Raw genomic sequence first — 26,788 nt, 5'->3', positions numbered from 1 at the left:
CTGTGTGTGTGTGTGCTTGTGTGTGTGTGTGTGTGCGTTTCTGTGTGTGTGTGTGTGTGTGTGTGTGTGTGTGTTTCTGTGTGTGTGTGTGTGTGGGTGTGTGTGTGTGGATCCAGTACGGCCATAAAATACATCGTGCCAACATTTCAAAACTGCAGCTTGTGTCGAAAGGACTACGAGGTCGATGTGAGTTTATGTTGAAGAAACCCTCCCTTGTACCAGAGCGGGGGGGGGGGGGGGGAGAGAACAGAGCAGGACAGGGACACAGAACCTCTCCACCTCACCGTGTCCCTGTTCCCTAACCAGTCTGAAGAAGGGTCTCGACCCCCAAACGTCACCCATCCCTTCTCTCCAGAGATGCTGCCTGTCCCGCTGAGTTACTCCAGCTTTTCTTGTGTCTAGATTTCGGTTTTAAACCCGGCGTCTGCAGTTCCTTCCTGCACAGTGCAAGATCATTCAGCAGATTCACGCAGCCCCGAGCCTGTGCTGGGCTTGTGTAGAGGAGTCTCTGCCTTGCACCGGGTCTGCAGCAACACACTGCGCCACTCCGCACGAGTGCTGGCTCTGGCTGCTCCCCTCCAGAGCTGGGTAACTCACACACACACACACACACACTGGCCCCCACCCCCACCCCCACCCACTGACCGACCTAACCCTCCCTGGAACAACTTCAAGGCAAAGAAATTTAGACGCAACTGAAAACAAAGCCGGTACCTGCTGAACCATCTGCCTCCTCTCTCCTCCATAAACTTATGAGGTGGAAAAGCATCTGCCAAAAACGGCAGCTTTAATTATGGATGGAGGCGTGTATGTGTGTGTGAGAGAGAGAGAAAGTGTGTGAGTGAGTGTGTATGTGTGAGAGAGAGATAGAGAGCGTGTGTGTGTCTTTGTGTGTGTGTCTTTGTGTGTGTGTCTGTGTGTGTGTGAGAGAGAGCGTGTGTGTGTCTTTGTGTGTGTGTGAGTGAGTGTGTGTGTGCGTGTGAGAGAGCGTGTGTGTGTCTTTGTGTGTGTATGTGTGTGCACGTGTGTGTGTCTTTGTGTGTGTATGTGTGTGCACGTGTGTGTGTTTTTGTGTGTGTGTGGTGTGTGTGTGTCTTTGTGTGTGTGTGTGTGTGGTGTGTGTGTGTGTGTGTGTGTGGTGTGTGTGTGTGTGTGTGGTGTGTGTGTGGTGTGTGTGTGTGGGTGTGTGTGGTGTGTGGGTGTGGGTGTGTGTGTGTGGTGTGTGGGTGTGTGTGTGTAGGTGTGTGCGTATGTGGTGTATGTGTGGTGTGTGTGTGTGTGTGTGTGTGTGTGTGTGTGTGTGTCTTTGTGTGTGTGTGTGTGTGGTGTGTGGTGTGGTGTGTGTGTGTGTGTGTGTGTGTGTGGTGTGTGTGTGAGAGTGTGTGTGGTGTGTGTGTGTGTGGGTGTGTGTGTGTGTGTGTGTGTGTGTGTGTGTGTGTGCTGAACCAAGTGTTTGACCTCCCACTCAACATGTGCATCTACAAGCTGAACCATGTGGGTTGTGCTGGCAGTCGTTACCCCAGTCCATCACAAGAAGCCCACTGCTGCCCTGCTGCTGCCCTGCTGCTGCCCTGCTGCTGCCCTGCTGCTGCCCTGCTGCTGCCCTGCTGCTGCCCTGCTGCTGCCCTGCTGCTGCGCTGCTGCTGCGCTGCTGCTGCTGCCCTGCTGCTGCTGCTGCCGCCATGTGCTGGAAGCTGCCCGACATTTTCATGCAGTCAGGAAAAACACAACAGCATTCACACTCTTGTGCAATTCCTTTGCTGCCAGAACCACAGCTACAAAGCAAAGTGTGTTTTAATCTGTGCGTGACGAAATCTATGGCCACATGTTTTCACACCAAATAAAGCAGAAGACTGCTTCTGCTTATAGCCACCCCAGTTAAATATCTTATTAATGAAGAAACAAACATAGACACTCCTGTGTCTATACAATACCACAACTGATTTAGCATCACTGGCAACTGTGGAAATATTTTCCAATGCACCATTATAAACTGACACAACCTCTCCCTCCACTCGTCCCCTTTTACAAAGTACTCCTGTGTAGAATTACAAAGCAGATGCAGCCACCATTCGGCCCATTGAGTCTGTGCTGGTCCATTCTAAGAGCAACACAATGGGATATTTCATTCATTGTTCTTTATCTCTCCACATCATCGTCTATCTCTCTCATTTACCCTTTCCCTAACTAGTCTGAAGAAGGGTCTGGACCTCGTCTACAAGGCAGTCCTACCGACTGCGAAGAGCGGTGAAGGACGCAAAGAGAACGTACAGAGACAAGATGGAGTTACAGATGGAGCAGCAGGACACCAGAAGCCTGTGGCAGGGGCTACGGATTGTTACCAACTACCGGAGCACCCCTCCCTCATCCGCAAGTGCCGGCACCTCCCTAGCTGATGACCTGAACTCCTTTTACGCTCGTTTCGAGAGGGGCAACACCACTCCAGGTCTGCCGACTATCGACAATACCGCCAGCGGGCTGGCTACCGAAGCTGAAGGGAGGAATGTGCACACATTCTCGCTGTCCGAGCACCACGTGAGGAGGGCTCTGACACGGGTGAACACGAGAAAAGCTGCAGGCCCCGATGGCATCTTGGGGCGAGTACTCAAGTCCTGTGCTACGCAGCTAGCTCCGATGCTCACTACATTATTCAACCTCTCCCTGGACAAGTCCGTGGTCCCTGCCTGCTTCAAAAAATCTATCATTGTACCGGTACCAAGAGATGCCTCCCCAGCCTGTCTGAATGACTACCGTCCGGTGGCCCTTACCTCGGTAGTCATGAAATGCTTTGAGAGGCTGGTGAAGAAACACATCTGCGCCTTCCTCCCTCAGAACATGGACCCGTTGCAGTTCGCATACCGTCCGAACAGATCCACGGACGATGCGGTCTCCCAGGTCTTGCACACCGCTCTCTCCCATCTGGACAGCCAGAAGGGGGGCTACGTGAGGATGCTGTTCATAGACTACAGTTCAGCCTTCAACACGATAGTCCCCACCAGAATGGCTGGGAAGCTACTGGAATTGGGGCTCAACACCCCCCTGTGTGCCTGGGTCCTGGACTTTCTCACCGCCAGGCCCCAGGTAGTCAAGATGGGAGGGAATACATCGAAGTCCCTCACCCTGAGCACAGGATCGCCCCAGGGTTGCGTCCTCAGCCCCCTATTGTACTCCCTGTACACACATGACTGTGTGGCTAGGTTCAGCTCCAACTCTATAATAAAGTTTGCTGATGACACTGTGGTGGTGGGCCTGATCTCAGACAACGACGAGAAGGCCTACCGGGAGGAGGTGGCTGGTCTAGCACTCTGGTGCCAGGATAACAGCCTCCTCTTGAACATCAAAAAAACGAAGGAGCTGATCATGGACTTTAGGAGGGCACATCATCCGAGGACGTACACTCCATTGAGGATAAATGGGGATCCTGTGGATAGGGTGAACTGTTTTAAATATCTGGGAGTCCACATCTCCGAGGATATGACATGGGCATCACACGCCTCAGCACTCGTGAGTAAGGCAAGGCAGCGCCTTTACCACCTCAGGCAATTGAGGAAATTCAGAGTGTCTCCGAGGACCCCCCAGTGCTTCTACGCAGCGGCGGTGGAAAGCATCTTGTCCGGGAACATTACCATCTGGTTTGGGAATTGCTCTGCCAAGGACAAGAAGGCTCTGCAGAGAGTAGTGCGTTCGGCCGAACGCACTATGGGAACTTCACTCGCCCCCCTGCAGGAACTATACATCAGGAGGTGCAACTCCAGAGCCAACAATATCATGAGAGACCCCTTCCACCCCTGCAACGGACTGTTCCAGCTGCTACGGTCAGGCAAACGCCTCCGTTGCCATGCGGTGAGAACGGAGAGGTTGAGAAGGAGTTTCTTCCCAGAGGCCATTCGGACTGTAAACGCCTATCTCACCAGGGCCTAACTTTACTGAACGTTTTTCCTTCCATTATTTATTATGTAAAGGTATATGTGTGTTATGATTGTGTTTATAGTTTGTTTGGTTGTTTGGTTGTTTGTCTTTTTGCACAAAGTCCGTGAGCATTGCCACTTTCATCTCACTGCACATCTCGTATGTGTATGTGACAAATAAACTTGACTTGACTTGACTTGAAACGTCACCCATTCCTTCGCTCCATAGATGCTGCTGCACCCGCTGAGTTTCTCCAGCACTTTTGTCTACCTTCGATTTTTCCAGCATCTGCAGTTCCTTCTTAAACATCACAAGAAGCAGGATCATTTTCTCTAGTGAAGTAACCAGAATAGAGAGAGAGAGAGAGAGTGTGCGTGCGTGCGTGTGTGTGTGTGCGTGCGTGTGCGTGTGTGTGTGTGTGTGTGTGTTTTTTTTTTTTTGTCTAACTGCAAACTTAATTCATCGTCTTAGAATGAAACAGACCAAGAGGTTAATTCTCTTTGTATCAATTTCTTTCTGATCATTTTCCTCTCCTCTGAAAATATGAATTTTAACTATTGTATCATTCATCCCGGGTCCCAAGCATCAACAACGTGAGTCTTTTTGCACAGCATTCACGCAGGGTAATAACATTTTTGATTCCCTGGCTCGGATGGAGACTGGATCTGCAGCCCTTGCACTAAATAATGCAAAGACCATCAGTGCATCGACTGAATTCCCTTCACGAGCTGCCGTTGTAAAGGGATCAGCTTTGCTTCCAAAGAAGCCCCCTTAAGTCTTTGATACCAACAGAAACAGCCAATTATACAGACTCAGTACAGGAGTGAGTGAATGCTGGTCTAACGCGGAGACGGGACACGCATACTACTGCAAATAACATCCAGAACAGGCAGAGAAGTACTTTAGACACAGGCTGAAGGCTGAATGTCCAGGATTTATCTTGTGTCTTCAAAATTAAATGAGGGGTGGGAGATTGCAACCTTCACGTGGTCCACCCTGTTTCGACGAATGCAATCAACCCGGCGTGCACAAGCAAATAAGATCAAATAGAACAAGTTGTTCGACAACTTTAGGCTCTGCACGCCATACACAAGAAGAAGAGTAAAATTAAATGAAATGGGGCCATTGCGTAGACAATGGACAATAGACAATAGGTGCAGGAGGAGGCCATTCGGCCCTTCGAGCCAGCACCGCCATTCAATGTGATCATGGCTGATCATCCCCAATCAGTACCCCGTTCCTGCCTTCTCCCCATATCCCCTGACTCCGCTATTTTTAAGAGCCCTATCTAGCTCTCTCTCTTGAAAGCATCCAGAGAACCGGCCTCCACCGCCCTCTGAGGCAGAGGATTCCACAGACTCACAACTCTGTGAGAAAAAGTGTTTCCTCGTCTCCGTTCTAAATGGCTTACTCCTTATTCTTAAACTGTGGCCCCTGGTTCTGGACACCCCCAGCATCGGGAACATGTTTCCTGCCTCTAGCGTGTCCAAACCCTTAACAATCTTATATGTTTCAATAAGATCCCCTCTCATGTGGGTGATGTGATGCTTCACTGTTGAGTTTTTTGTATATATATATATTTGTATATTTAATCCATACCACTGGATTACGAGTCTGGCACTTTAAGTGCAACACATCACAATCGATACAGAATTGTTCGAGTAAGCACCACTTCTCCCTTATTCGATTTTCAAACTACTTTTTGCTTTCTGTGTCTTACTCATCAATCCTTTTTACATCAGTGTGGAAGCTCTTGGTTGGATCCAGTCACTAGCAAAGTCTCTTCCCTAAGGCTGAAGATCATGACCTAAGGTGTAGACCTTTATAGTAGACAGAAATGCTGGAGAAACTCAGCGGGTGAGGCAGCATCTATGGAGCGAAGGAACAGGTGACGTTTCGGGTCGAGAAGGGTTGTGCACGCTATCCACTGACCTAGATAATACGGTACATAAACACAGTCAAGCCAAACTCCAGTACAACAGGTAGAGCAAAGGGGAAGATACAGAGTGCAGGATATAGTTCTCAGCATTGTAGCGCATCAGTTCCACAGACAAAGTCCAATGTCCGCAATGGGGTAGAGGTGAATCGGACAGTGCCCGAGCTTATGGAAGGGCCGTTCAGAAGCCTGATGACAGAGGGGAAGAAGCTGTTCCTGAGTCTGGCGGTGCGGGCTTTCAAGCTTCTGTACTTTCTGCCGGACGGGAGCGGGGAGAAGGGGGAATGACCGGAGTGGGACAGTGACAAGTCTTTGATGGTGTCGGCTGCTTTTCTGCGGCAGTGTGTGGTGTAGATGGAGTCGATGTTGGGGAGTGTGGTGTGTGTGATGGACTGGGCTACATCTACAATGGTGGGGAGTGTGGTCTGTGTGTGGGACTGGGCTACATCTACAATGGTGGGGAGTGTGGTCTGTGTGATGGACTGGGCTACATCTACAATGGTGGGGAGTGTGGTCTGTGTGTGATGGACTGGGCTACATCTACAATGGTGGGGAGTGTGGTCTGTGTGATGGACTGGGCTACATCTACAAGTGTCTGCAATTTCTTGCGGTCATGGGCAGAGCTGTTCCCTAACCAAGCTCTGATGCAGAATCCAAACCACGTGATTATCTCGTAGCTATTACCATCAGCTTGTGCCACACGGGAGAGTTGTGCTCAGACTTCTTCATTAAGATCGAAATGCCAGCTCGCGTTAACTGCTTTGAAAAACGCTCCCTGGGTACAGAAGCGGCAAGCATTTCACCGGCATTACCTGGCGATAATCGAGGCCCAGCCGGCACTCCGTAAATGAGAGATAACTTCTGCCTCTCGAACATGATGCAAGGTATTGGAGCTACCTGGTACACCTGACAATAACTCAACTCATCTACGAGCCATCCTGGGGAACGGCTGCTAACCAGCAGCTGTCCGTTCAATTCACTTTTTTAAATTAGTTTTTAGTGAATTTTGTCCTATGTTTGTTGGGGAATTTGACTTTTTTTATGTGGGGGGGAAGGGAGAAACTATTTTCTAGGTCCCTTGCGGCCTACCAGCGGGAGTGGAGCGGCGTTTTCCTGGTGGGGACCGACCAGCACCTTCAGCTTCGGTGGCGGCACAGCGCTGGAGCGCTATCGCGGAGCGGAGCGGGCGATGCCTTGACTGGGTCGCCGCGCTGGGTCGCCGCGCTGGGTCGCCGCGCTGGAGCTCCGGTATGCTGAGACCGCCGTGATCAACACCGTCGAGCTGCGGGACTGTGGAGCGGCCAGCCGCGGGCGGCGGCGCCGACTTTAACATCGGGAGCCTCGGAGCACCAACCGACTTCGGAAGCCGCGGTCTCCGGTAGGGAATCGGCCGTTCCAGGTGGCCCAGCTGCTGTGAGGACTCTCCCGACGCCGGGGCAACACCACCCGGCGAGAACGGCCAGGAACATCGGGCCTCCGTAGAGGCAACTGTGGAGGCCTCAATAGGCCCGACTATGGGAGAACTGGGGATGGGGACTGGACATTGTGCCTTCCCCCACAGTGGGAACCATTGTGGGGGGATGTTTTTTTTAATGTAAATGATTATTTTATTCTGTGTCCAAGATGGCTGCCGGAAGGGAGAGTGTACGCTGGCGCGCTTTAGCTGCCGCTGCTCTCTCTTCATATTGTGTTTTTGATTTTTGTCTTTGGATTGAATTCTGTCTTTAATCTGTGTACTGGTGATGTCTTTACTATTTATTTCATTCCGCTTACATGTTTTTACTCTATTTGCTAAATTTTGTAAGGTGTCCTTGAGACTCTTGAAAGGCGCCCATAAATAAAATTTATTATTATTATTATTATTTACATAAGTCACGGTGGTCACGGTGGTGCAGCGGTAGAGTTGCTGCCTCACGGCGCCAGAGACCCGGGTTCGATCCCGACTACGGGCGCTGTCTGTACGGAGTTTGCACGTTCTCCCCGTGACCTGCGTGGATTTTCTCCGAGATCTTCGGTTTCCTCCCACACTCCAAAGACGTGCAGGTTTGTAGGTTAATTGGCTTGGTGTAAGTGTAAATTGTCCCTGGTGGGTGTAGGATAGTGTTAGTGTGCGGGGATCGCTGGTCGGCACGGACACGGTGGGCCGAAGGGCCTGTTTCTGTGCAGGCAAAGAATTTCACTTGTGTTTTGTCACATGTGACAAAGTATTCAATACAATCCATTTCCACTTCACCATCAATATATTTTCCATCTTCAGTTGTATTTTAGGAGCAGGAAGCAGATCAATGTAGATGGGAGGCAATGGATCAGCGTTCTCGTCGCGCCCCCCGTCAGTACCCAGGCTCGCCTGGGGAAGCCAATGATCCTCCCAGCAGACTAAATTCTACAAGACGACGCCTGAGAGCCAAGTCAAAGAATCCTAGTCATTATCCCAAAGCCGAAAGCAGCAACAACGACCAGCCTCAAGAGCACCTAGCAGTTGCACCTGCTCTCCGAATACTACAACTGAATGTTGAAGGCCTCTCTGCAGCCAAGTGACACCTCATCGAAGTCCTCGCCCACCAACACTCCATCGACGTCATCTGTCTCCAAGAGACTCACGTTGGGCACAGAGGAAGCGGGCCGTTACACCATCAATGGCTTTGATCTTCTTTGCTATTCAGGACTGGACATGGCCCCTGCTTGGCCAGCCTTCACAAATGGGGCAGCAGCCCAACCGCACAGTGTGCTTGTTCAAGAGGCAACTGCTTGGCTAAAGGACTTTGCATTCGCTAAATAAATAATCTGACCACTGGGTGTAATATCTGTAGGAGCTGCCGTGGGTCTCGTGTACAGGCAGAGTTATTTTATTCGCACTCCTCTTGGTGGCATGACGGCTGTTGTCGGGGCAGTTCTGTGGTGAATCTGTGGAATTCTTTGCCACAGACGGTTATGAAGGCCAAGTCAGTGGATGTTTTTAAGGCATAGATAGATTCTTGATCAGTACGGGTGTCAGGGGTTATGGGGAGAAGGCAGGAGAATGGGGCTAGAAGGGAGAGAGACTGTAGATCAGCCATGAATGATAGAGTTAGATAGAGGTCTTAAAGATAATAATAATAATAATGGATGGGATTTATATAGCGCCTTTCTAATACTCAAGGCGCTTTACATCGCATTATTCATTCACTCCTCAGTCACACTCGGTAGTGGTAAGCTACTTCTGTAGCCACAGCTGCCCTGGGGCAGACTGACGGAAGCGTGGCTGCCAATCTGCGCCTACGGCCCCTCCGACCACCACCAATCACTCACACACATTCACACACAGGCAAAGGTGGTGAAGTGTCTTGCCCAAGGACACAACGACAGTATGCACTCCAAGCGGGATTCGAACCGGCTACCTTCCGGTTGCCAGACGAACACTTAGCCCATTGTGCCATCTGGTCAAGGGATATGGGGAGAAGGTAGGAACAGGGGGGTACTGATTGTGGATGATCAGCCATGATCACAATTAATGGCGGTGCTGGCTCGAAGTGCCGAATGGCCTGCTCCTGCACTTGTTGTCTATTGAATGGTGGAGTAGACTTGATGGGCCGAATGGCCTAATTCTGCACTTATCACTTATGGCATGACAATCATGGTTGACAATCATTCCCAGCAGGAACTTAATGGGAGAGCAATACTTCATTGCGGGCATTATTCTGCTCCAAGTCCAAACCTACACCTCGGCACAATGTCGGAGGTGAGAGGTGAGAAGACCTCTCCTACCATGGCTCATCTTATCAGAGACACTGTGAAGTCAGTCATAGAGAGTCATAGAGTAATACTGTGTGGAAAAAGGCCCTTCGGCCCATCTTGTCCACTCCGACCAACATGCCCCGCCTACACTAGTTCCACCTGCCTGGGTCAGTAATGGGCCTGTCCCACTTAGGAGATTTTCTCGGCAACTGCCAGCGAATGACATAGTCGTCGACAATGACTACAACAACCTTCCACCTGGCTGACGTCAAGCTACGCCAAGCTACCGACAAGCGGCGGCCCATTCGGACGTCCACCTGCGACCACACCCACGTCCGCCCGCGACAAGCTACGACAAAAAGGTAAGACAATCCTGTCGCCGGTTGACGTAGGTAGTCGCCAATGGAATTCACCGAAGGTAGACAAAGGTGCTGGAGAAACTCAGCGGGTGCGGCAGCATCTCTGGAGCGAAGGAAATAGGCGACGTTTCTTCAGTCTGAAGAAGGGTTTCAAGGAAAGAGCGATAGGAAATAGGCAATAGGAAATAGGCAACGTTTCGGGCCGAAACCCAAGGGTTTCGGCCCGAAACGTTGCCTATTTCCTTCGCTCCATAGATGCTGTCGCACCCGCTGAGTTTCTCCAGCACTTTTGGCTACCTTCGATTTTCCAGCATCTGCAGTTCCTTCTTAAACACAATGGAATTGACCGAAGTCGGCATCGGCGACAAGCAACGTCGTCCTGGCGACAACCTACGACACCACCTACGTCAGGATAAGTCAAGCTACGCTAATTGGCATCAAGTCAGCTGTCGTCGACTGACGCCGAAATGTTTTGACCGCTTCAAAACCCAGCGGCGACCAGAAAGACGCTACGATTCTTTGGGCGACTGAGGAGGCCATACAGACGACACCCCGGTGACCATGTGGCGAGCCTAGTCGCCTGTTGTCGCCTAAAAAATCACCTCAGTGGGACAGGGGCATAAGAGTATTCCATCGAACGTGTCCAAAGACAGGCAGCTCGATTTGTTACTAACACCTATGAGAGAGAAGCGAGTGTCACCAAACTTCTGAATTCTCTGGTCGGGGTGGAAGAAACCCTCTCCAAGACAGACACACGTGAAGCTCACCGTTTGACCTGTTTTTACAAAATGTTAAATGGTCAGCTCGACATAGACTACAAGACCTACACCAAACCCAAACCAATTAGGAGCAGACGAGGGCATTCGATCCAATTTGTGATCCCAGCTACAAAGACAGACGTGTACAGCAATTCGTTCTTCCCCCGCACAATTAAAGCACGGAATAATCTCCACCCAACTATAGTTACCCAACCAGATGCAACTACATTTAAAGTAGCTCTTTCTTCCCAATAACCCTTTCTGGCTTAAGCCCTCCCTTCACCACCTCCAGTTTAAATTCCATTTGGAATATTTTTCAGGACCAAGAAACCAAGAACCAAGATTTTGAAAATCCTGCACAGTTTGTAATCAAACCTCATAACTCTCTCGGCCAGACCAGTCAAAACACTGTTGGTGCTTTGAAAGCCTTCATCACGTTGCTGACATAATCCATCAACCTCCGACACCATGTCGGGCAAAGCATTTGTAAAATGCACCAACTATTCTCACCTCAGGGCGAGAGTTCAAAGCCACGGCACGCTGGTCGGATGTGAGAATTCTCTTTTTTTTTCCCAAGCTCAGATTTGATCCTTCAAGCCAAATATTCTTTTGAAAAGTCGGAAACTAAATGCGGCCAAAAAGATCTAGTGAAACAGAATAATTATAGTGCTCGCATTGGTTGAGGATCGAAAGTGTCTGTGAAATTCTATCAAAGGAATTTAAGACAAGCAGAAAATAGTGATCAGATTTTTCCATAGATTACAGTTCGAAAGCCAGTGGTGACACCAGAAACTGCAGGCGCTGGGAACTAGAGTAAAAAGCAAAGTGCTGGAGGAACTCAGCAGGTCAGGCCGCATCTGTGGATGGACCTTCCTTCAAATTGATTGGAGCAGTGAGGTGCTGTCCCTCCAGTTTGAGTGTGGCCTCACTCTGGCCATGGACAGGAAGGTCAGCTGATGTTATGGGGAATAGGCAGAAAAATGGAACTAAGGCCAAGGTCAGATAAACCAAAAGTCTGAAGAAGGGCCCCCACCCGATACGTCACCTATCCATGTTCTCCACAGATGCTGCCTGACCCGCTGAGTTACTCCAGCACTCTGTGAAACGTCACCTATCCATGTTCTCCACAGATGCTGCCTGACCCGCTGAGTTACTCCAGCACTCTGTGAAACGTCACCTATCCATGTTCTCCACAGATGCTGCCTGACCCTCTGAGTTACTCCAGCACTCTGTGAAACGTCACCTATCCATGTTCTCCACAGATGCTGCCTGACCCGCTGAGTTACTCCAGCACTCTGTGCCATTTTTTTGTAAAGCAACATCTGCAGTTCCTTGTTTTGACATCAGATAAACCGTGATTTTAACAGGGCACACGAGACCTCCACCTGACCCCATTCCTTGTGTGTAGGAAGTAACTGCAGATGCTGGTTTACACCGAAGATAGACACAAAATGCTGGAGTAACTCAGCGGGACGGGCAGCATCTCTGGAGAGAAGGAATGGGTGACGTTGTGGGTCGAGTCTGGCACATCACCCATTCCTTCTCTGCCGAGATGCTACTTAATAATAATAATACATTTTATTTATGGGCGCCTTTCAAGAGTCTCAAGGACACCTTACAAAAATTGAGCATGTAGAGGAAAAACATGTAAGGGGAATGAAATAAATAGTAGAGACATGACTAGTACACAAAGTAAAGACAGAATTCAATACAAAACACAATATGAGGCAATTAATGCACAGATGAAAAGGGACGGGGACGTGGGGCTAAGGATAGGCAGAGGTGAAGAGATGGGTCTTGAGGCGGGACTGGAAGATGGTGAGGGACACGGAATTGCGGATCAGTTGGGGGAGGGAGTTCCAGAGCCTGGGAGCTGCCCTGGAGAAGGCTCTGTCCCCAAAACTGCGGAGGTTGGACTTGTGGATGGAGAGGAGACCGGCTGATGTGGATCTGAGGGACCGTGAGGGTTGGTAGGGGGAGAGGAGGTCAGTGAGATATGGGGGGGGCCAGATGGTGGAGGGCTTTGTAGGTGAGGACCAGGATTTTGTAGGTGATCCGGTGGGAGATGGGAAGCCAGTGAAGTTGTTTGAGGAATGGAGTGATGTAATGCCAGGATTTGGTGTGGGTGATGAGTCGGGCTTGATGATGTACTTGTCCCATTCCTTCTGTTCTAGGTACTTGAAAGTGGATCAGAGAAAGTGTTTTTAGTTTTCGTTTGGAGATACAGTGCGGAAACAGGCCCTTCAGTGAGGTGGGAGGTTGTAACCCTCACGTGGTCCGCCCTGTTTCGATGAATGCAATCAACCCGGCGTGCACAATCAAATAAGATTAAATAGAACAAGTTGTCATACAACTTTAGGCTGTGCACGCCATACACAAGAAGATGAGAAGCCCACTGAGTCCGCTCCGACCAGCGATCCCTGTGCACTAACACATTCCTACACACACACAGGGACAATTTACATTTACACCAAGCCAATTAACCTACAAACCTGCACGTCTTTGGAGTGTGGGAGGAAACCGAAGATCTCAGAGAAAACCCACGCGGGTCACGGGGAGAAGGTGCAAACTCCGTACAGACAGCGCCCGTAGTCGGGATCGAACCCGGTTCTCTACCACTCTACCGCACGGAATGAAAACCATCAGCATCTCTCTCAGCCAGACCGCTCAAAACAGCGTTGGTACTTCGAAAGCCTTCATCGCGTAATCCATCAACCTCCGACACGATGTCGGGCAAAGCTGTTGTAAAATGCACCAACTATTCTCACCTCAGGGCGAGAGTTCAAAGCCACGGCACGCTGGTCGGATGTGAGAATTCTCTTTTTTTTCTCCCCCCTGGATTCAAGCTCAGATTTGATCCTTTAAGCCAAATATTCTTTTGAAAAGTCAGAAACTAAATGCGGCCAAAGAGATCTAGTGAAACAGAATAATTATAGCGCAGATATTTTGCTCAACGTATTCAGCGGTAGTTTCTGTGGGCAATTATTTAGTTTGCAGTTAATTTACATTTATATCTAAAAATCAGAATATTAAAGCTTCTAATTTCATTCAACTATTTCTGAAAGTGTTTACTGTGAATCTGATGTTTTCTCTACAGCAAAAAGTAAAATTAGATATAAATGAGATGGTAAACTTAAATGAGGGCCCTCATGTGTAAACAAGAGTAACATATTCTATCTGGCAGTGGAGCTCGAAGCTGTCATCGAGACACCTGTGTGAAATACCATCCTTAATTGGTATTTAATTGCAGTCTCTCTGGTAGAAGTCAGAAAGGTACCAAATGTAAGTATTAATATAATTGGTTTCTCGTCTAAATCCAGGACTGTGACACCTAGTTGGCGAGACAAGGGAACTGCAGGCGCTGGTTTGCCGCTAACACAAAAAAAGACACAAAGTGCTGGAGTCAATTCTTGCTATTGAGGGAGTGCAGCGTAGGTTTACAAGGTTAATTCCCGGGATGGCGGGACTGTTATAGGCTGAGAGAATGGAGCGGCTGGGCTTGTACACTCTGGAGTTTAGAAGGATGAGAGGAAAATCTCATTGAAACATGTAAGATTGTTAAGGGCTTGGACACGCTAGGGGCAGGAAACATGTTCCCGATGTTTGGGGGAGTCCAGAACCAGGGGCCACACACAGTTTAAGAATAAGGAGTAAGCCATTTAGAACGGAGACGAGGGAACACTTTTTCTCACAGAGAGTGGTGAGTCTGTGGAATTCTCTGCCTCAGAGGGCGGTGGAGGCCGGTTCTCTGGATACTTTCAAGAGAGAGCTAGACAGGGCTCTTGAAGATAGCGGAGTCAGGGGACATGGGGAGAAGGCAGGAACGGGGTACTGATTGTGGATGATCGGCCATGATCACATTGAATGGCGGTGCTGGCTCGAAGGGCCGAATGGCCTCCTCCTGCACCTGTTGTCTATTGTCTATAACTCAGGGAAAGGCAGCGTCTCTGGAGAACGTGGATAGGTTTAGAATAGAATAGTTATAGAATAGTTTTCTTTATTGTCATTGTAACATGAACCATGTACAACGAAATTGTAAAATGTCAGCCAGTCAGTGCACCATTCAAACATTTCTAAAAGCTAACGATACATACAAGGTAAAATATTTAAAAAAAGATAAACAACTAAAATAAATATCATGAAAATAGCACGCATAAACACCCAGCCCTACATCCTTCTGTCGATTTCACAGTCTCTTAGTATGTATCGACCCTGCGTTCCTTGGCGGCTACATTTAGTGCCTTTATAGCAGTGGGGTAAAAACTGTTTTTAAGTCTGTTTGTCCTTGTCCTTGTAGATCTGTACCGTCTGCCTGACGGTAACAGTTCAAACAGGGAGTGTCCGGGGTGGGAAATGTCCTTTATAATACTCTGGGATTTTTTGATGCAGCGGGAACTGTGTAAGTCCTCCAAGGTAAGGAGAGGGCAGCCGACAATCCTCTGGGCGTTGTCAATGGCCCTCTGGAGCGCTTTCCTCTGAGCCGCTGTGCAGCTGGTGTACCATACGCATACACAGTATGTTAGGATGCTCTCAATGGAGCACCGATAAAAGGACAGCAGCAGTCTCTGAGTGATGTTATTCTTCCTGAGCACCCTCAGGAAGTGCAGTCTCTGCTGGACCTTTTTCAGCAGCGCAGAGGTGTTCACGCTCCACGTCAGGTCCTCCTCAATATGGATTCCCAGGAAGCGGAAATCCGCCACCCTCTCCACACAGTCCCCTCTGATAATTAATGGTACCATGTCCGTTTTATTCTTTCTGAAGTCTATTATTATTTCCTTTGTCTTTAAGGTGTTGAGGAGCAGGTTATTTTCTCCACACCACACTGTCAGCTGCTCCGCCTCATCCCGGTAGGCGTACTCGTCCCCCCCGGAGATGAGTCCCACCACCGTAGTGTCATCTGCAAATTTGACAATGGTGTTACTGTGGTGGGCGGGGGTGCAGTCATGTGTGTAGATGGTGTAGAGCAGGGGGCTCAGCACGCAGCCCTGTGGAGAGCCGGTACTGAGGCTGAGGGCCGTGGATGTGTGATGGCCCACTCTGACTCTCTGGCTGCGACCCGACAGGAAGCTATTTATCCACATGCAGGTGGAGTGTGGAAGTCCCAAGTCCCCCAGTTTGTCCACCAGTTTGTGGGGAAGGATGGTATTAAAGGCAGAGCTGTAGTCCACAAAGAGCATCCGCACGTAGCTCCCCCGCTGCTCCAGGTGGGACAGTGCAGCATGGAGAGCTGTGGCTACAGCGTCCTCTGTAGATCTATTCGCTCTGTACGCAAACCGGTGGGGGTCAAAGCTTCGGGGCAGGAGTGATGTGATTAGATTAAGGTTGTGGTTTATTATTGTCACATGTACCGAGGTACAGGGAAAAGCTTTGTTTTGTGTGCGGTCCAAACAGTTGTGACAATAGACAATAGGTGCAGGAGTAGGCCATTCGGCCCTTCGAGCCAGCACCGCCATTCAATGTGATCATGGCTGATCGTCCCCAATCAGTACCCCGTTCCTGCCTTCTCCCCATATCCCCTGATTCCGCTATCTTTAAGAGCCCTATCTAGCTCTCTCTTGAAAGCATCCAGAGAACCTGCCTCCACCGCCCTCTGAGGCAGAGAATTCCACAGACTCACAACTCTCTGTGTGAAAAAGTGTTTCCTCGTCTCCGTTCTAAATGGCTTACTCCTTATTCTTAAATTGTGGCCCCTGGTTCTGGACTCCCCCAACATCGGGGACATGTTTCCTGCCTCTAGCATGTCCAATCCCTTAATAATCTTATATGTTTCAATAAGATCCCCTCTAGGCCCTGTCCCACTTACACAACTTTTTCGGCAATTGCTGGCACCCGTCATAGGTCACCGAAAATTTTCAATGTTGAAAATCCAGCGGCTACCAGAAAGACGCTACGACTCTTTGGGCGGCTGAGGAGACGACTCACGACCGTACAGGTGACATGTCGCGGGGTGAAGCCTGTACGGTCGTGAGTAGTCGCCCAAAGAGTCGTACCTTGTTCTGGTCGCCGCTGGATTTTCAACACGTTGAACATTTTCGGAGACCTGCTGCGACTATGACGGGTGCCGGCAGTCGCCGAAAAAGTCGCGTAAGTGGGACAGGCCCTTCTTATCCTTCCAAATTCAAGAGTATACATTAAGATAATCAAGTCAAACTCAAGTACAATCGATTGAGCAAAGGGGAAATATAGGCTCCAAGCGCATAGTTCACATCATTGCAGCAGAGTTCATAAGTTATAGGAGCAGAATACGGAATTCGGCTCATTGATTATGTTCAAGTCTACTCTGCCATTCAATGGCTGATCTATCTCTCACCCCTAATCCCATTCTCCTGCCTTCTCCCCATAACCTCTGACACCCGTACTGATCAAGAATCTGTCAAACTGCACCTTAAAAACACCTAAGATCGACAAAGCTGGAGTGACTCAGCAGACTGGAGTGACTCAGTGGGTCAGACAGAATCTCTGGAGAAAAGGAATGGGTGACGTTTTGGGTTGAGACCCTTAATAGCTTGTGACTTGGCTTCCACAGCCACCCTTGGCAATGAATTCCACATATTCACCACCCTCTGACTAAGTTCTCAGCATTGTAGTGCACCAGTCCCACAGACAAAGTCCAATGTCCACAATGGGGTAGAGGTGAATCGGACAGTACCCTAGCTTATGGAAGGGCCGTTCAGAAGCCTGATAACAGAGGGGAAGAAGCTGTTTCTGTAGAACATGTGTAGGCAACATGTCAGGTATGAGGGAATGTCCTGACCTGAAACGTCACCTATCCATGTTCTCCACAGATGCTGCCTGACCCGCTGAGTTATGGTGCAGCAGCATCTATGGAGTGAAGGAAATAGGCAACGTTTCGAGCTGAAACCCTTCTGGAAATAGGCAACGTTTCGGGCCGAAACCCGGAAGGGTTTCGACCCGAAACGTTGCCTATTTCCTTAGCTCCATAGATGCTGCCTGACCCACTGAGTTACTCCAGCACTCTGTGAAACGTCACCTATCCATGTTCTCCACAGATGCTGCCTGACCCGCTGAGTTACTCCAGCACTCTGTGAAATGTCACCTATAGATACATAGATACATAGAAAATAGGTGCAGGAGTAGGCCATTCGGCCCTTCGAGCCTGCACCGCCATTCAATATGATCATGGCTGATCATCCAACTCAGTATCCCATCCCTGCCTTCTCTCCATACCCCCTGATCCCTTTAGCCACAAGGGCCACATCTAACTTCCTCTTAAATATAGCCAATGAACTGGCCTCAACTACTGTGCCACCTTCTGTGGCAGAGAGTTCCAGAGATTCACCACTCTCTGTGTGAAAAATGTTTTTCTCATCTCGGTCTTAAAGGATTTCCCCTCTATCCTTAAGCTGTGACCCCTTGTCCTGGACTTCCCCAACATCGGGAACAATCTTCCTGCACCTAGCCTGTCCAACCCCTAAAGAATTTTGTAAGTTTCTATAAGATCCCCCTCAATCTCCTAAATTCTAGCGAGTACAACCCGATCTAGCGAGTACTATCCATGTTCTCCACAGATGCTGCCTGACCCGCTGAGTTACTCCAGCACTCTGTGAAACGTCACCTATCCATGTTCTCCACAGATGCTGCCTGACCCGCTGAGTTACTCCAGCACTCTGTGAAACGTCACCTATCCATGTTCTCCACAGATGCTGCCTGACCCGCTGAGTTACTCCAGCACTCTGTGAAACATCACCTGTCCATGTTCTCCACAGATGCTGCCTGACCCGTTGAGCATGTGGTGTCACATTGGCAGGGATATGCACGGCAGAATTTACTTGGCATCTGAATGTTGCTTTACCAGACCAATGAATGCCTGAGGCTGCCAATGTGCCAGAGAATCTGCAGCATCTGTGTTCTCAAGAAATGACCCGAGCATCAAACAAAAGGCTTGAGACGTGTGTGGTGTTGGGTGTTACAGATTCCCGGGCACCAATATATCAACTTGATGTTTATGAAATATCGCTTCACTCAATTGATTACTGTTCCTATTAATATTCCAAGACCGACCGACACAATACCATATAAAATATGAATCATTAATAAAACTCTGACTCATTTTCTAAAATGTGAAACACTAACTTGTTTTATTCCTATCCCTTAGAAAATGATGAAAAGCACCACCGCCCTCTGAGGCAGAGAATGCCACAGACTCAAAACTCTCTGTGTGAAAAGGTGTTTCCTCATCTCCGTTCTAAATGGTTTATCTCTTATTCTTTAACTGTGACACCTGGTTCTGGGCTCCCCAAACATCGGGAACATGTTTCCCGTTTTCGGGAGCATGTTTTTAAAACAAATGATGGCATTGAGCGCTTCTGACAGATGTGTGATCTTCACACAGGGGCTATGGGAGCACAGGAGCAAGCCAGCACTAGGAGAACTCAACATCTGCTGCTACAAGAGAGAAATCAATTTTTCTCTGTACCTTTAGTCCCAGCAATGGCCTGCAACGTATGTGGAGAATTGTGGATTATCAAAGCCCTCTACAACTGACAGGAGAACAAACAGACCTGTCATGTTGAAGGGGGGCCATCATTTAACAACAAATACAGTCGTATTACATGGACACCACTATCACCATTAGGATCTCAATTGATGACAAGTTAGTCAGAGGGTGGTGAATCTGTGGAATTCTTTGCCGCAGAAGGCTGTGGAGGCCAAGTCAGTGAATATTATTAAGGCAGAGGTGGATAGATTCTTGATTAGTGTGGGTGTCGGGGGGTTATGGGGAGAAGGCAGGAGAATGGGGTTAGGAGGAAGAGATAGATCAGCCATGATTGAATGGTGGAGTAGACTTGATGGGCCGAATGGCCTAATTCTACCCCTATTCCTTATGACAATGGCCAAGAAACATGCTGCTGTTTGATTATGTCCCGGTACTTTAAGATTATAGATGTAGAAACAAGGAACTGCAGGTGCCTGTTCACCAAGGAAAGACACAAAGTGCTGGAGTAACTCAGCGGGTCAGGCAGCATCTGTGGAGAACATGGATAGGTGACGTTTCACAGAGTGCCGGAGTCACTCAGCGGGTCAGGCAGCATCTGTGGAGAACATGGATAGGTGACGTTTCAGGTCGGGACCCTTCTTCGCTTCCATGTTCTCCAGAGATGCTGCATGACCCGCTGAGTTACTCCAGCACTCTGTGGCGCAGAGATAGAGATGCTGCCTCACAGAGACCCAGGTTCGATCCTGACCATGGGTATTGTCTCTATGGGGTTTGTACCTTCTCCCTGTGATCAGGTGAGTTTTCTCCTGGTGCTCCGGTTTGCTCCAACATGCCAAAGACGTCCAGATTTGTCAATTGATTAGCTTTGATAAAATTGTGCATTGTCCCTAGTGTATAGGATAGTACCAGTGTACGGGGATCGCAGGTCGGCACCGACCCAGATAGGATTTACGAGGATGTTGCCAGGACTAGCGGGTGTGAGCTACAGGGAGAGGTTGAGTAGGCTGGGTCTCTATTCCATGGAGTGCAGGAGGATGAGGGGTGATCTTATAGAGGTGTATAAAATCATGAGAGGAATAGATTGGGTAGAGTCTCTTGCCCAGAGTAGGGGAATCGAGGACCAGAGGAGAAGGGGAAAAGATTTAATAGGAATCTGAGGGGTAACTTTTTCACACAGAGGGTGGAGGGTGTATGGAACAAGCTGTCGGAGAAGGTAGTTGAGGCTGGGACTATCCCAACGTTAAAGAAACAGTAATTAGACAGGTGCATGGATAGAAACATAGAAACATAGAAAATAGGTGCAGGAGTAGGCCATTCGGCCCTTCGAGCCTGCACCGCCATTCAATATGATCATGGCTGATCATCCAACTCAGTATCCTGTACCTGCCTCTCCATACCCCCTGATCCCTTTAGCCACAAGGACCACATCTAACTCCCTCTTAAATATAGCCAATGAACTGGCCTCAACTACCTTTTGTGGCAGAGAATTCCACAGATTCACCACTCTCTGTGTAAAATATGTTTTCCTCATCTCGGTCCTAAAATATTTCCACCTTATCCTTAAACTGTGACCCCTTGTCCTGGACTTCCCCAACATCGGGAACAATCTTCCTGCATCTAGCCTGTCCAACCCCTTAAGAATTTTGTAAGTTTCTATAAGATCCCCCCTCAATCTTCTAAATACAAGCCGAGTCTATCCAGTCTTTCTTCATACGAACGTCCTGACATCCCAGGAATCAGTCTGGTGAACCTTCTCTGTACTCGCTCTATGGCAAGAATGTCTTTCCTCAGATTAGGAGACCAAAACTGTACGCAATACTCCAGGTGTGGTCTCACCAAGACCCTGTACAACTGCAGTAGAACCTCCCTGCTCCTATACTCAAATCCTTTTGCTATGAATGCTAACATACCATTCGCCTTCTTCACTGCCTGCTGCACCTGCATGCCTACTTTTAATGACTGGTGCACCATGACACCCAGGTCTCGTTGCATCTCCCCTTTTCCTAATCGGCCACCATTCAGATAACAGTCTACTTTCCTGTTTTTGTCACCAAAGTGGATAACCTCACATTTATCCACATTATACTGCATCTGCCATGCATTTGCCCACTCACCCAGCCTATCCAAGTCACCTTGCAGCCTCCTAGCATCCTCCTCACAGCTAACACTGCCCCCCAGCTTCGTGTCATCCGCAAACTTGGAGATGTTGCATTCAATTCCCTCGTCCAAATCATGAATATATATCGTAAATAGCTGGGGTCCCAGCACTGAGCCTTGCGGTACCCCACTAGTCACTGCCTGCCATTGTGAAAAGGACCCGTTTACTCCTACTCTTTGCTTCCTGTTTGCCAGCCAGTTCTCTATCCACATCAATACTGAACCCTCAATACCGTGCACTTTAAGGTTGTATACTAATCTCTTATGTGGGACCTTGTCGAAAGCCTTCTGAAAGTCCAGATATAACACATCCACTGGTTCTCCCTTATCCACTCTACTAGTTACATCCTCGAAAAATTCTATAAGATTCGTCAGACATGATTTACCTTTCATAAATCCATGCTGAATTTGTCCAATGATTTCACCACTTTCCAAATGTGCTGCTATCCCATCTTTAATAACTGATTCTAGCAGTTTCCCCACTACCGACGTTAGACTAACTGGTCTGTAATTCCCCGTTTTCTCTCTCCCTCCCTTTTTAAAAAGTGGGGTTACATTAGCTACCCTCCAATTCTCAGGAACTACTCCAGAATCTAAAGAGTTTTGAAAAATTATCACTAATGCATCCATTATTTCATGGGCTACTTCCTTAAGTACTCTGGGATGCAGCCTGTCTGGCCCTGGGGCCTTATCGGCCTTTAATCCATTCAATTTACCTAACACCACTTCCCGGCTAACCTGGATTTCACTCAGTTCCTCCATCTCATTTGACCCCCGGTCCCCTGCTATTTCCGGCAGATTATTTATGTCTTCCTTAGTGAAGACAGAACCAAAGTAGTTATTCAATTGGTCTCCATGTCCTTGTTCCCCATGATCAATTCACCTGTTTCTGACTGCATGGGACCTACATTTGTTTTAACTAATCTTTTTCTCTTCACATATCTATAAAAACTTTTGCAATCAGTTTTTATGTTCCCTGCCAGTTTTCTTTCATAATCTATTTTCACTTTCCTAATTAAGCCCTTTGTCCTCCTCTGCTGGACTCTGAATTTCTCCCAGTCCTCTGGTAGGCTGCTTTTTCTGGATAATTAGTACGCTTCATCTTTTGTTTTGATACTATCCCTGATTTCCCTTGTTATCCACGGATGCACTACCTTCCCTGATTTATTTTTTTGCCAAACTGGGATGAACAATTGTTGTAGTTCATCCATGCAGTCTTTAAATGCCTTCCATTGCATATCCACCGTCAACCCATTAAGAATCAATTGCCAGTCTATCTTGGCCAATTCACGTCTCATACCATCAAAGTTACCTTTCTTTAAGTTCAGGATCCTTGTTTCTGAATTAACAATGTCACTCTCCATCCTAATGAAGAACTCAACCATATTATGGTCACTCTTGCCCAAGGGGGCATGCACAACAAGACTGCTAACTAACCCTTCCTCATTACTCAATACCCAATCTAGAATAGCCTGCTCTCTTGTTGGTTCCTCTCCATGTTGGTTTACAAAACTATCCTGCATACATTCCAAGAAATCCTCTTCCTCAGCACCCCTGCCAATTTGATTCACCCAATCTATATGTAGATTGAAGTCACCCATTATAACTGTTTTTCCTTTGTTGCACGCATTTCTAATTTCCTGTTTGATGCCATCCCCAACTCCACTACTACTGTTAGGTGGCCTGTACACAACTCCCACTAGCGTTTTCTGCCCCTTAGTGTTTCGCAGCTCTACCCATATCGATTCCACATCCTCCAAGCTAATGTCCTTCCTTTCCATTGCGTTAATCTCCTTTCTAACCAGCAACGCTACCCCACCTCCTTTCCCTTTTTGTCTATCCCTCCTGAATATTGAATATTCCTGGATGTTCAGCTCCCAGCCTTGGTCACCCTGGAGCCATGTCTCCGTGATCCCAACTATATCATAGTAATTAATAGCTATCTGCACATTCAACTCATCCACCTTATTACGAATGCTCCTTGCATTGAGACACAAAGCCTTCAGGCTTGTTTTTACAACACTCTTACCCCTTATACAATTATGCTGAAAAGTGGCCCTTTTTGATTTTTGCCGTGGATTTGTCTGCCTGCCACTTTTACTTTTCACCTTGCTACATATTGCTTCTACCCTCATTTTACACCCCTCTGTCTCTCCGCTCACACATTTAAGAAACCCTTTCCCTTTAACTCCATCCTCCACTATCCCATTTGACACCCCACCGCCCTTATTCAGTTTAAAACCACCCGTGTAGCAGTGGCAAACCTGCCTGCCAGAATGCTGGTCCCACACCTGTTAAGATGCAATCCGTCCCTTTTGTACAGTTCCCTCTTACTCCAAAACAGATCCCAGTGATCTAAGAATCTAAATCCCTGCCCTGTGCACCAGTTCCTCAGCCACACATTCAGGTCCCGTATCTCCCTGTTCCTGCTCCTGCCAGCACGAGGAACTGGAAGCAAACCGGAGATAGGACAGGTTTAGATGGATATGGGCCCAATGCAGGCAGGTGGGACTAGTGTAGCTGGGACATTGTTGGCCGGCGTGGGCAAGTTGGACCGAAGGGCCTGTTTCCACACTGTATCACTCTGTGACTCTGTCACCCCTCCCAATTTGGACCTGATGGGGGTTAGGGGATGATTCTGGGTGAGATATCTGGCCCAGTCAGATCACTGCCATTATCACTTCCACAACATAAAAGGCGAATATTTTAATTAAAAACAAATTATGCGAGTACTTTGTCAGGTGGATGAAACCATGAGCAACAAACGGTGAGTGAAAGCCGTGGTTTGCTGTGAAGTAATATTATCATTTATTGTGTTTGCTTTCATTTGAAATATGGACCATTATCTAAATACATTAATTACATGAACTAAATGTCAATGTTATCCAATTTCTTCAGATGCAGGTTTTAATCCACTTATCTAATACAGTTTTATGCAACAATAGATCACATATGTAATGCTTATTTATATGAAGCACAAATAGAATAACTATAATTATTTGTGCCTCAAGGAAGTTTACGTGTATTTCTGAGTTTAGTTTAGTTTAGAGATACAGCGTGGAAAGAGGCCCTTCGGCCCACCGAGTTCACGCTGACCACTGGCCAACCCGTACACTAGTTCTATCCCACACATGGAGCAGTTTACAGTTAACCTACGTTTGTGGAGTGTGGGAGGAAACCTGGAAAAAAACCCACGCAGGTCACGGGGCAGAACGTGCAAACTCCGCACAGACAGCACCCGTAGTCGGGATCGAACCCGTGTCTCTGGCGCTGTGAGGCAGCAACTCTACCGCTGCTCCACCGTGCTGCCCGCTTTAATTCCCGGAATGGCGGGACTGTCATATGCAGAGAGAATGGAGCAGCAGGGCTTGTATACACTGGAGTTTAGGAGGATGAGAGGTGATCTTATTGAAACATATAAGATTATTAAGGGTTTGGATATGCTAGAGGCAGGAAACATGTTCCCGATGTTGGGGGAGTCCAGAACCAGGGGCCACAGTTTAAGAATAAGGGGTAAGCCATTTAGAACGGAGACGAGGAAACACTTTTTCACACAGAGAGTGGTGAGTGTGGAATTCTCTGCCTCAGAGGGCGGTGGAGGCAGGTTCTCTGGATACTTTCAAGAGAGAGCTAGATAGGGCTCTTAAAGATAGCGGAGTCAGGGGATATGGGGAGAAGGCAGGAACGGGGTACTGATTGGGGATGATCAGCCACGATCACATTGAATGGCGGTGCTGGCTCGAAGGGCCGAATGGCCTACTCCTGCACGTGTTGTCTATTGTCTGTTGTATCCGAGTGAAATAAAAGAAAGATTGCGAAACCAAGCACTAATGTTTATTTTAAATAACCTTTCAAATAGAGTGCAGTGTAGCTGTCTTTAGATTTGCACATGTGAGGCGTGAATGTTATTTTACGATTAATGCGATGAAAATTATGTTTTAAATTCACTTAAACCTACAACCCATCCCTCGGGCCGAACAACAGAATGAAGACAAGCCCCTTTGAACCCAGTTTGTATCTGGTTGCTGCCATCTTAATAAGGGTCGTGATCTCTCTGTCCCTGGCATATTCCAGTGCTTCACTGCAGACTCCACCATATGGAGACTGGATGTAAGCCGTCACATTCACTTAGCACGTTCTATCTTAGGGGGATCCCAGTCAGGCTGACTGCAGCAAGGGTAATCGCAGCGGCGTGCAGAACCCAAGGCAAACAAGAGGCCGGGGTTGACTACTGAACCAAACTGAGAGCCTGGCACCGAGAGAGAGCGAGGGGAGGGGTTGGAGCAGCACGCTGCCATCTGACAGCAAAGCCCATTCACCACATGTTCTATGGAGCTGTAATGACAACATATTATCCGGCAGTTTTCATCTTAAGGCGAGGATTGCCTTCATTCTTTCAGACTTCTTGGAACAGAAAGCAAACAAACAGACACCAAATTGTTCATTAAAGCGGCCCCTTATTCTCAAGCAGACCGTGGATATTCTACGAGACCCGGCACTAAATAAGATAACAACCTCCGACCGACTTGCGTTGAGAAGGAGAGGATTTACCCCTGATGGAAACTGGCTTTGTTCATTCTGACAATCTGGTAACGAGCTGCTGGAGGCTGTTTACTAACAGAAGCACTTATAACATTATTTTGTTTAAATGATCTCAACGACATCATTTGTTGGCTGAATGTGCTTTTTATTTTAAATAGAGAAAGCTCCTCATGGTGAGATCCAAGCTGTAACACTTTAAACTGCTCAGAGGGTGTTTTCAAGGCAGAGATAGATAGATTCTTGATTAGTGTCGGGGGTCGGGGGTTACGGGGAGAAGGCAGGAGAATGGGGTTCGGTGGTAGAGACAGATCAGCCTTGATTGAATGGCGGGGTAGACTAGATGGGCTGAATGGCCTAATTCTGCTTCTATAACTTATGAGCTGATGTTATCTAATGGGCTCCATGAAGAAGGGTCTCGACCCGAAACGTCGCTGGAGAAAACCATTTTTCACACAGAGAGTGGTGAATCTGTGGAATTCTCTGCCACTGAAGGTAGTTGAGGCCACAGTTCATTGGCTATATTTAAGAGGGAGTTAGATGTGGCCCTTGTGGCTAAAGGGATCAGGGGGTATGGAGAGAAAGCAGGTACAGGATACTGAGTTGGATGATCAGCCATCGAAGGGCCGAATGGCCTACTCCTGCACCTATTTTCTATGTTTCTATGTTTCTATGTCACCTATCCCTTCGCTCCATAGGTGCTGCCTCACCCGCTGAGTTTCTCCAGCATTTTTTGCCTCCCTTCTTATCTATTTTACAGAACTGAACGCCGCTGCATGTTAGGATGCTATGAGAATGCAGGGTGACTTGGACAGGTTGGGGGAGTGGGCAGATGCATGGCAGATGAAGTTTAATGCGGATAAATGTGAGGTTATCCACTTTGGTAGCAAAAACAGGAAGGCAGATTGCTATCTAAATGGCGTCAACTTGGGAAAAGGGGAAGTACAACGGTATCTGG

General features: G+C 48.2%; 1 protein-coding gene and 1 long non-coding RNA gene across 13 annotated transcripts in view; one reads left to right on the top strand and one right to left on the bottom strand.

Moving 5' to 3' along the window:
* Positions 1-26,788, bottom strand: part of rbfox1 (RNA binding fox-1 homolog 1) — a 778,480-nt gene that overhangs the window by 148,523 nt on the left and 603,169 nt on the right. The window contains exon 1 of one of the 12 annotated variants that reach the window (XM_033041157.1): positions 715-852. The exons of the other annotated variants lie outside the window; for them this stretch is intronic. Coding sequence (XP_032897048.1) covers positions 715-726 — 12 coding nt within the window. The 5' untranslated portion in view covers positions 727-852. Of the gene's footprint in view, positions 1-714; positions 853-26,788 lie in introns of those variants that run through there. 12 annotated transcript variants of the gene reach the window in all.
* Positions 106-18,805, top strand: LOC116985994. Its single transcript, XR_004415383.1, has 3 exons — positions 106-186; positions 18,404-18,586; positions 18,793-18,805. It is a non-coding gene; the product is annotated as an uncharacterized LOC116985994 (long non-coding RNA).

Source organism: Amblyraja radiata, chromosome 22, assembly GCF_010909765.2.
Source record: "Amblyraja radiata isolate CabotCenter1 chromosome 22, sAmbRad1.1.pri, whole genome shotgun sequence".
Classification (NCBI taxonomy): Eukaryota; Metazoa; Chordata; class Chondrichthyes; order Rajiformes; family Rajidae; genus Amblyraja; species Amblyraja radiata.
Note: the sequence above shows the minus strand (reverse complement) of the source record. Positions and strands in the feature narration are given on the sequence as shown.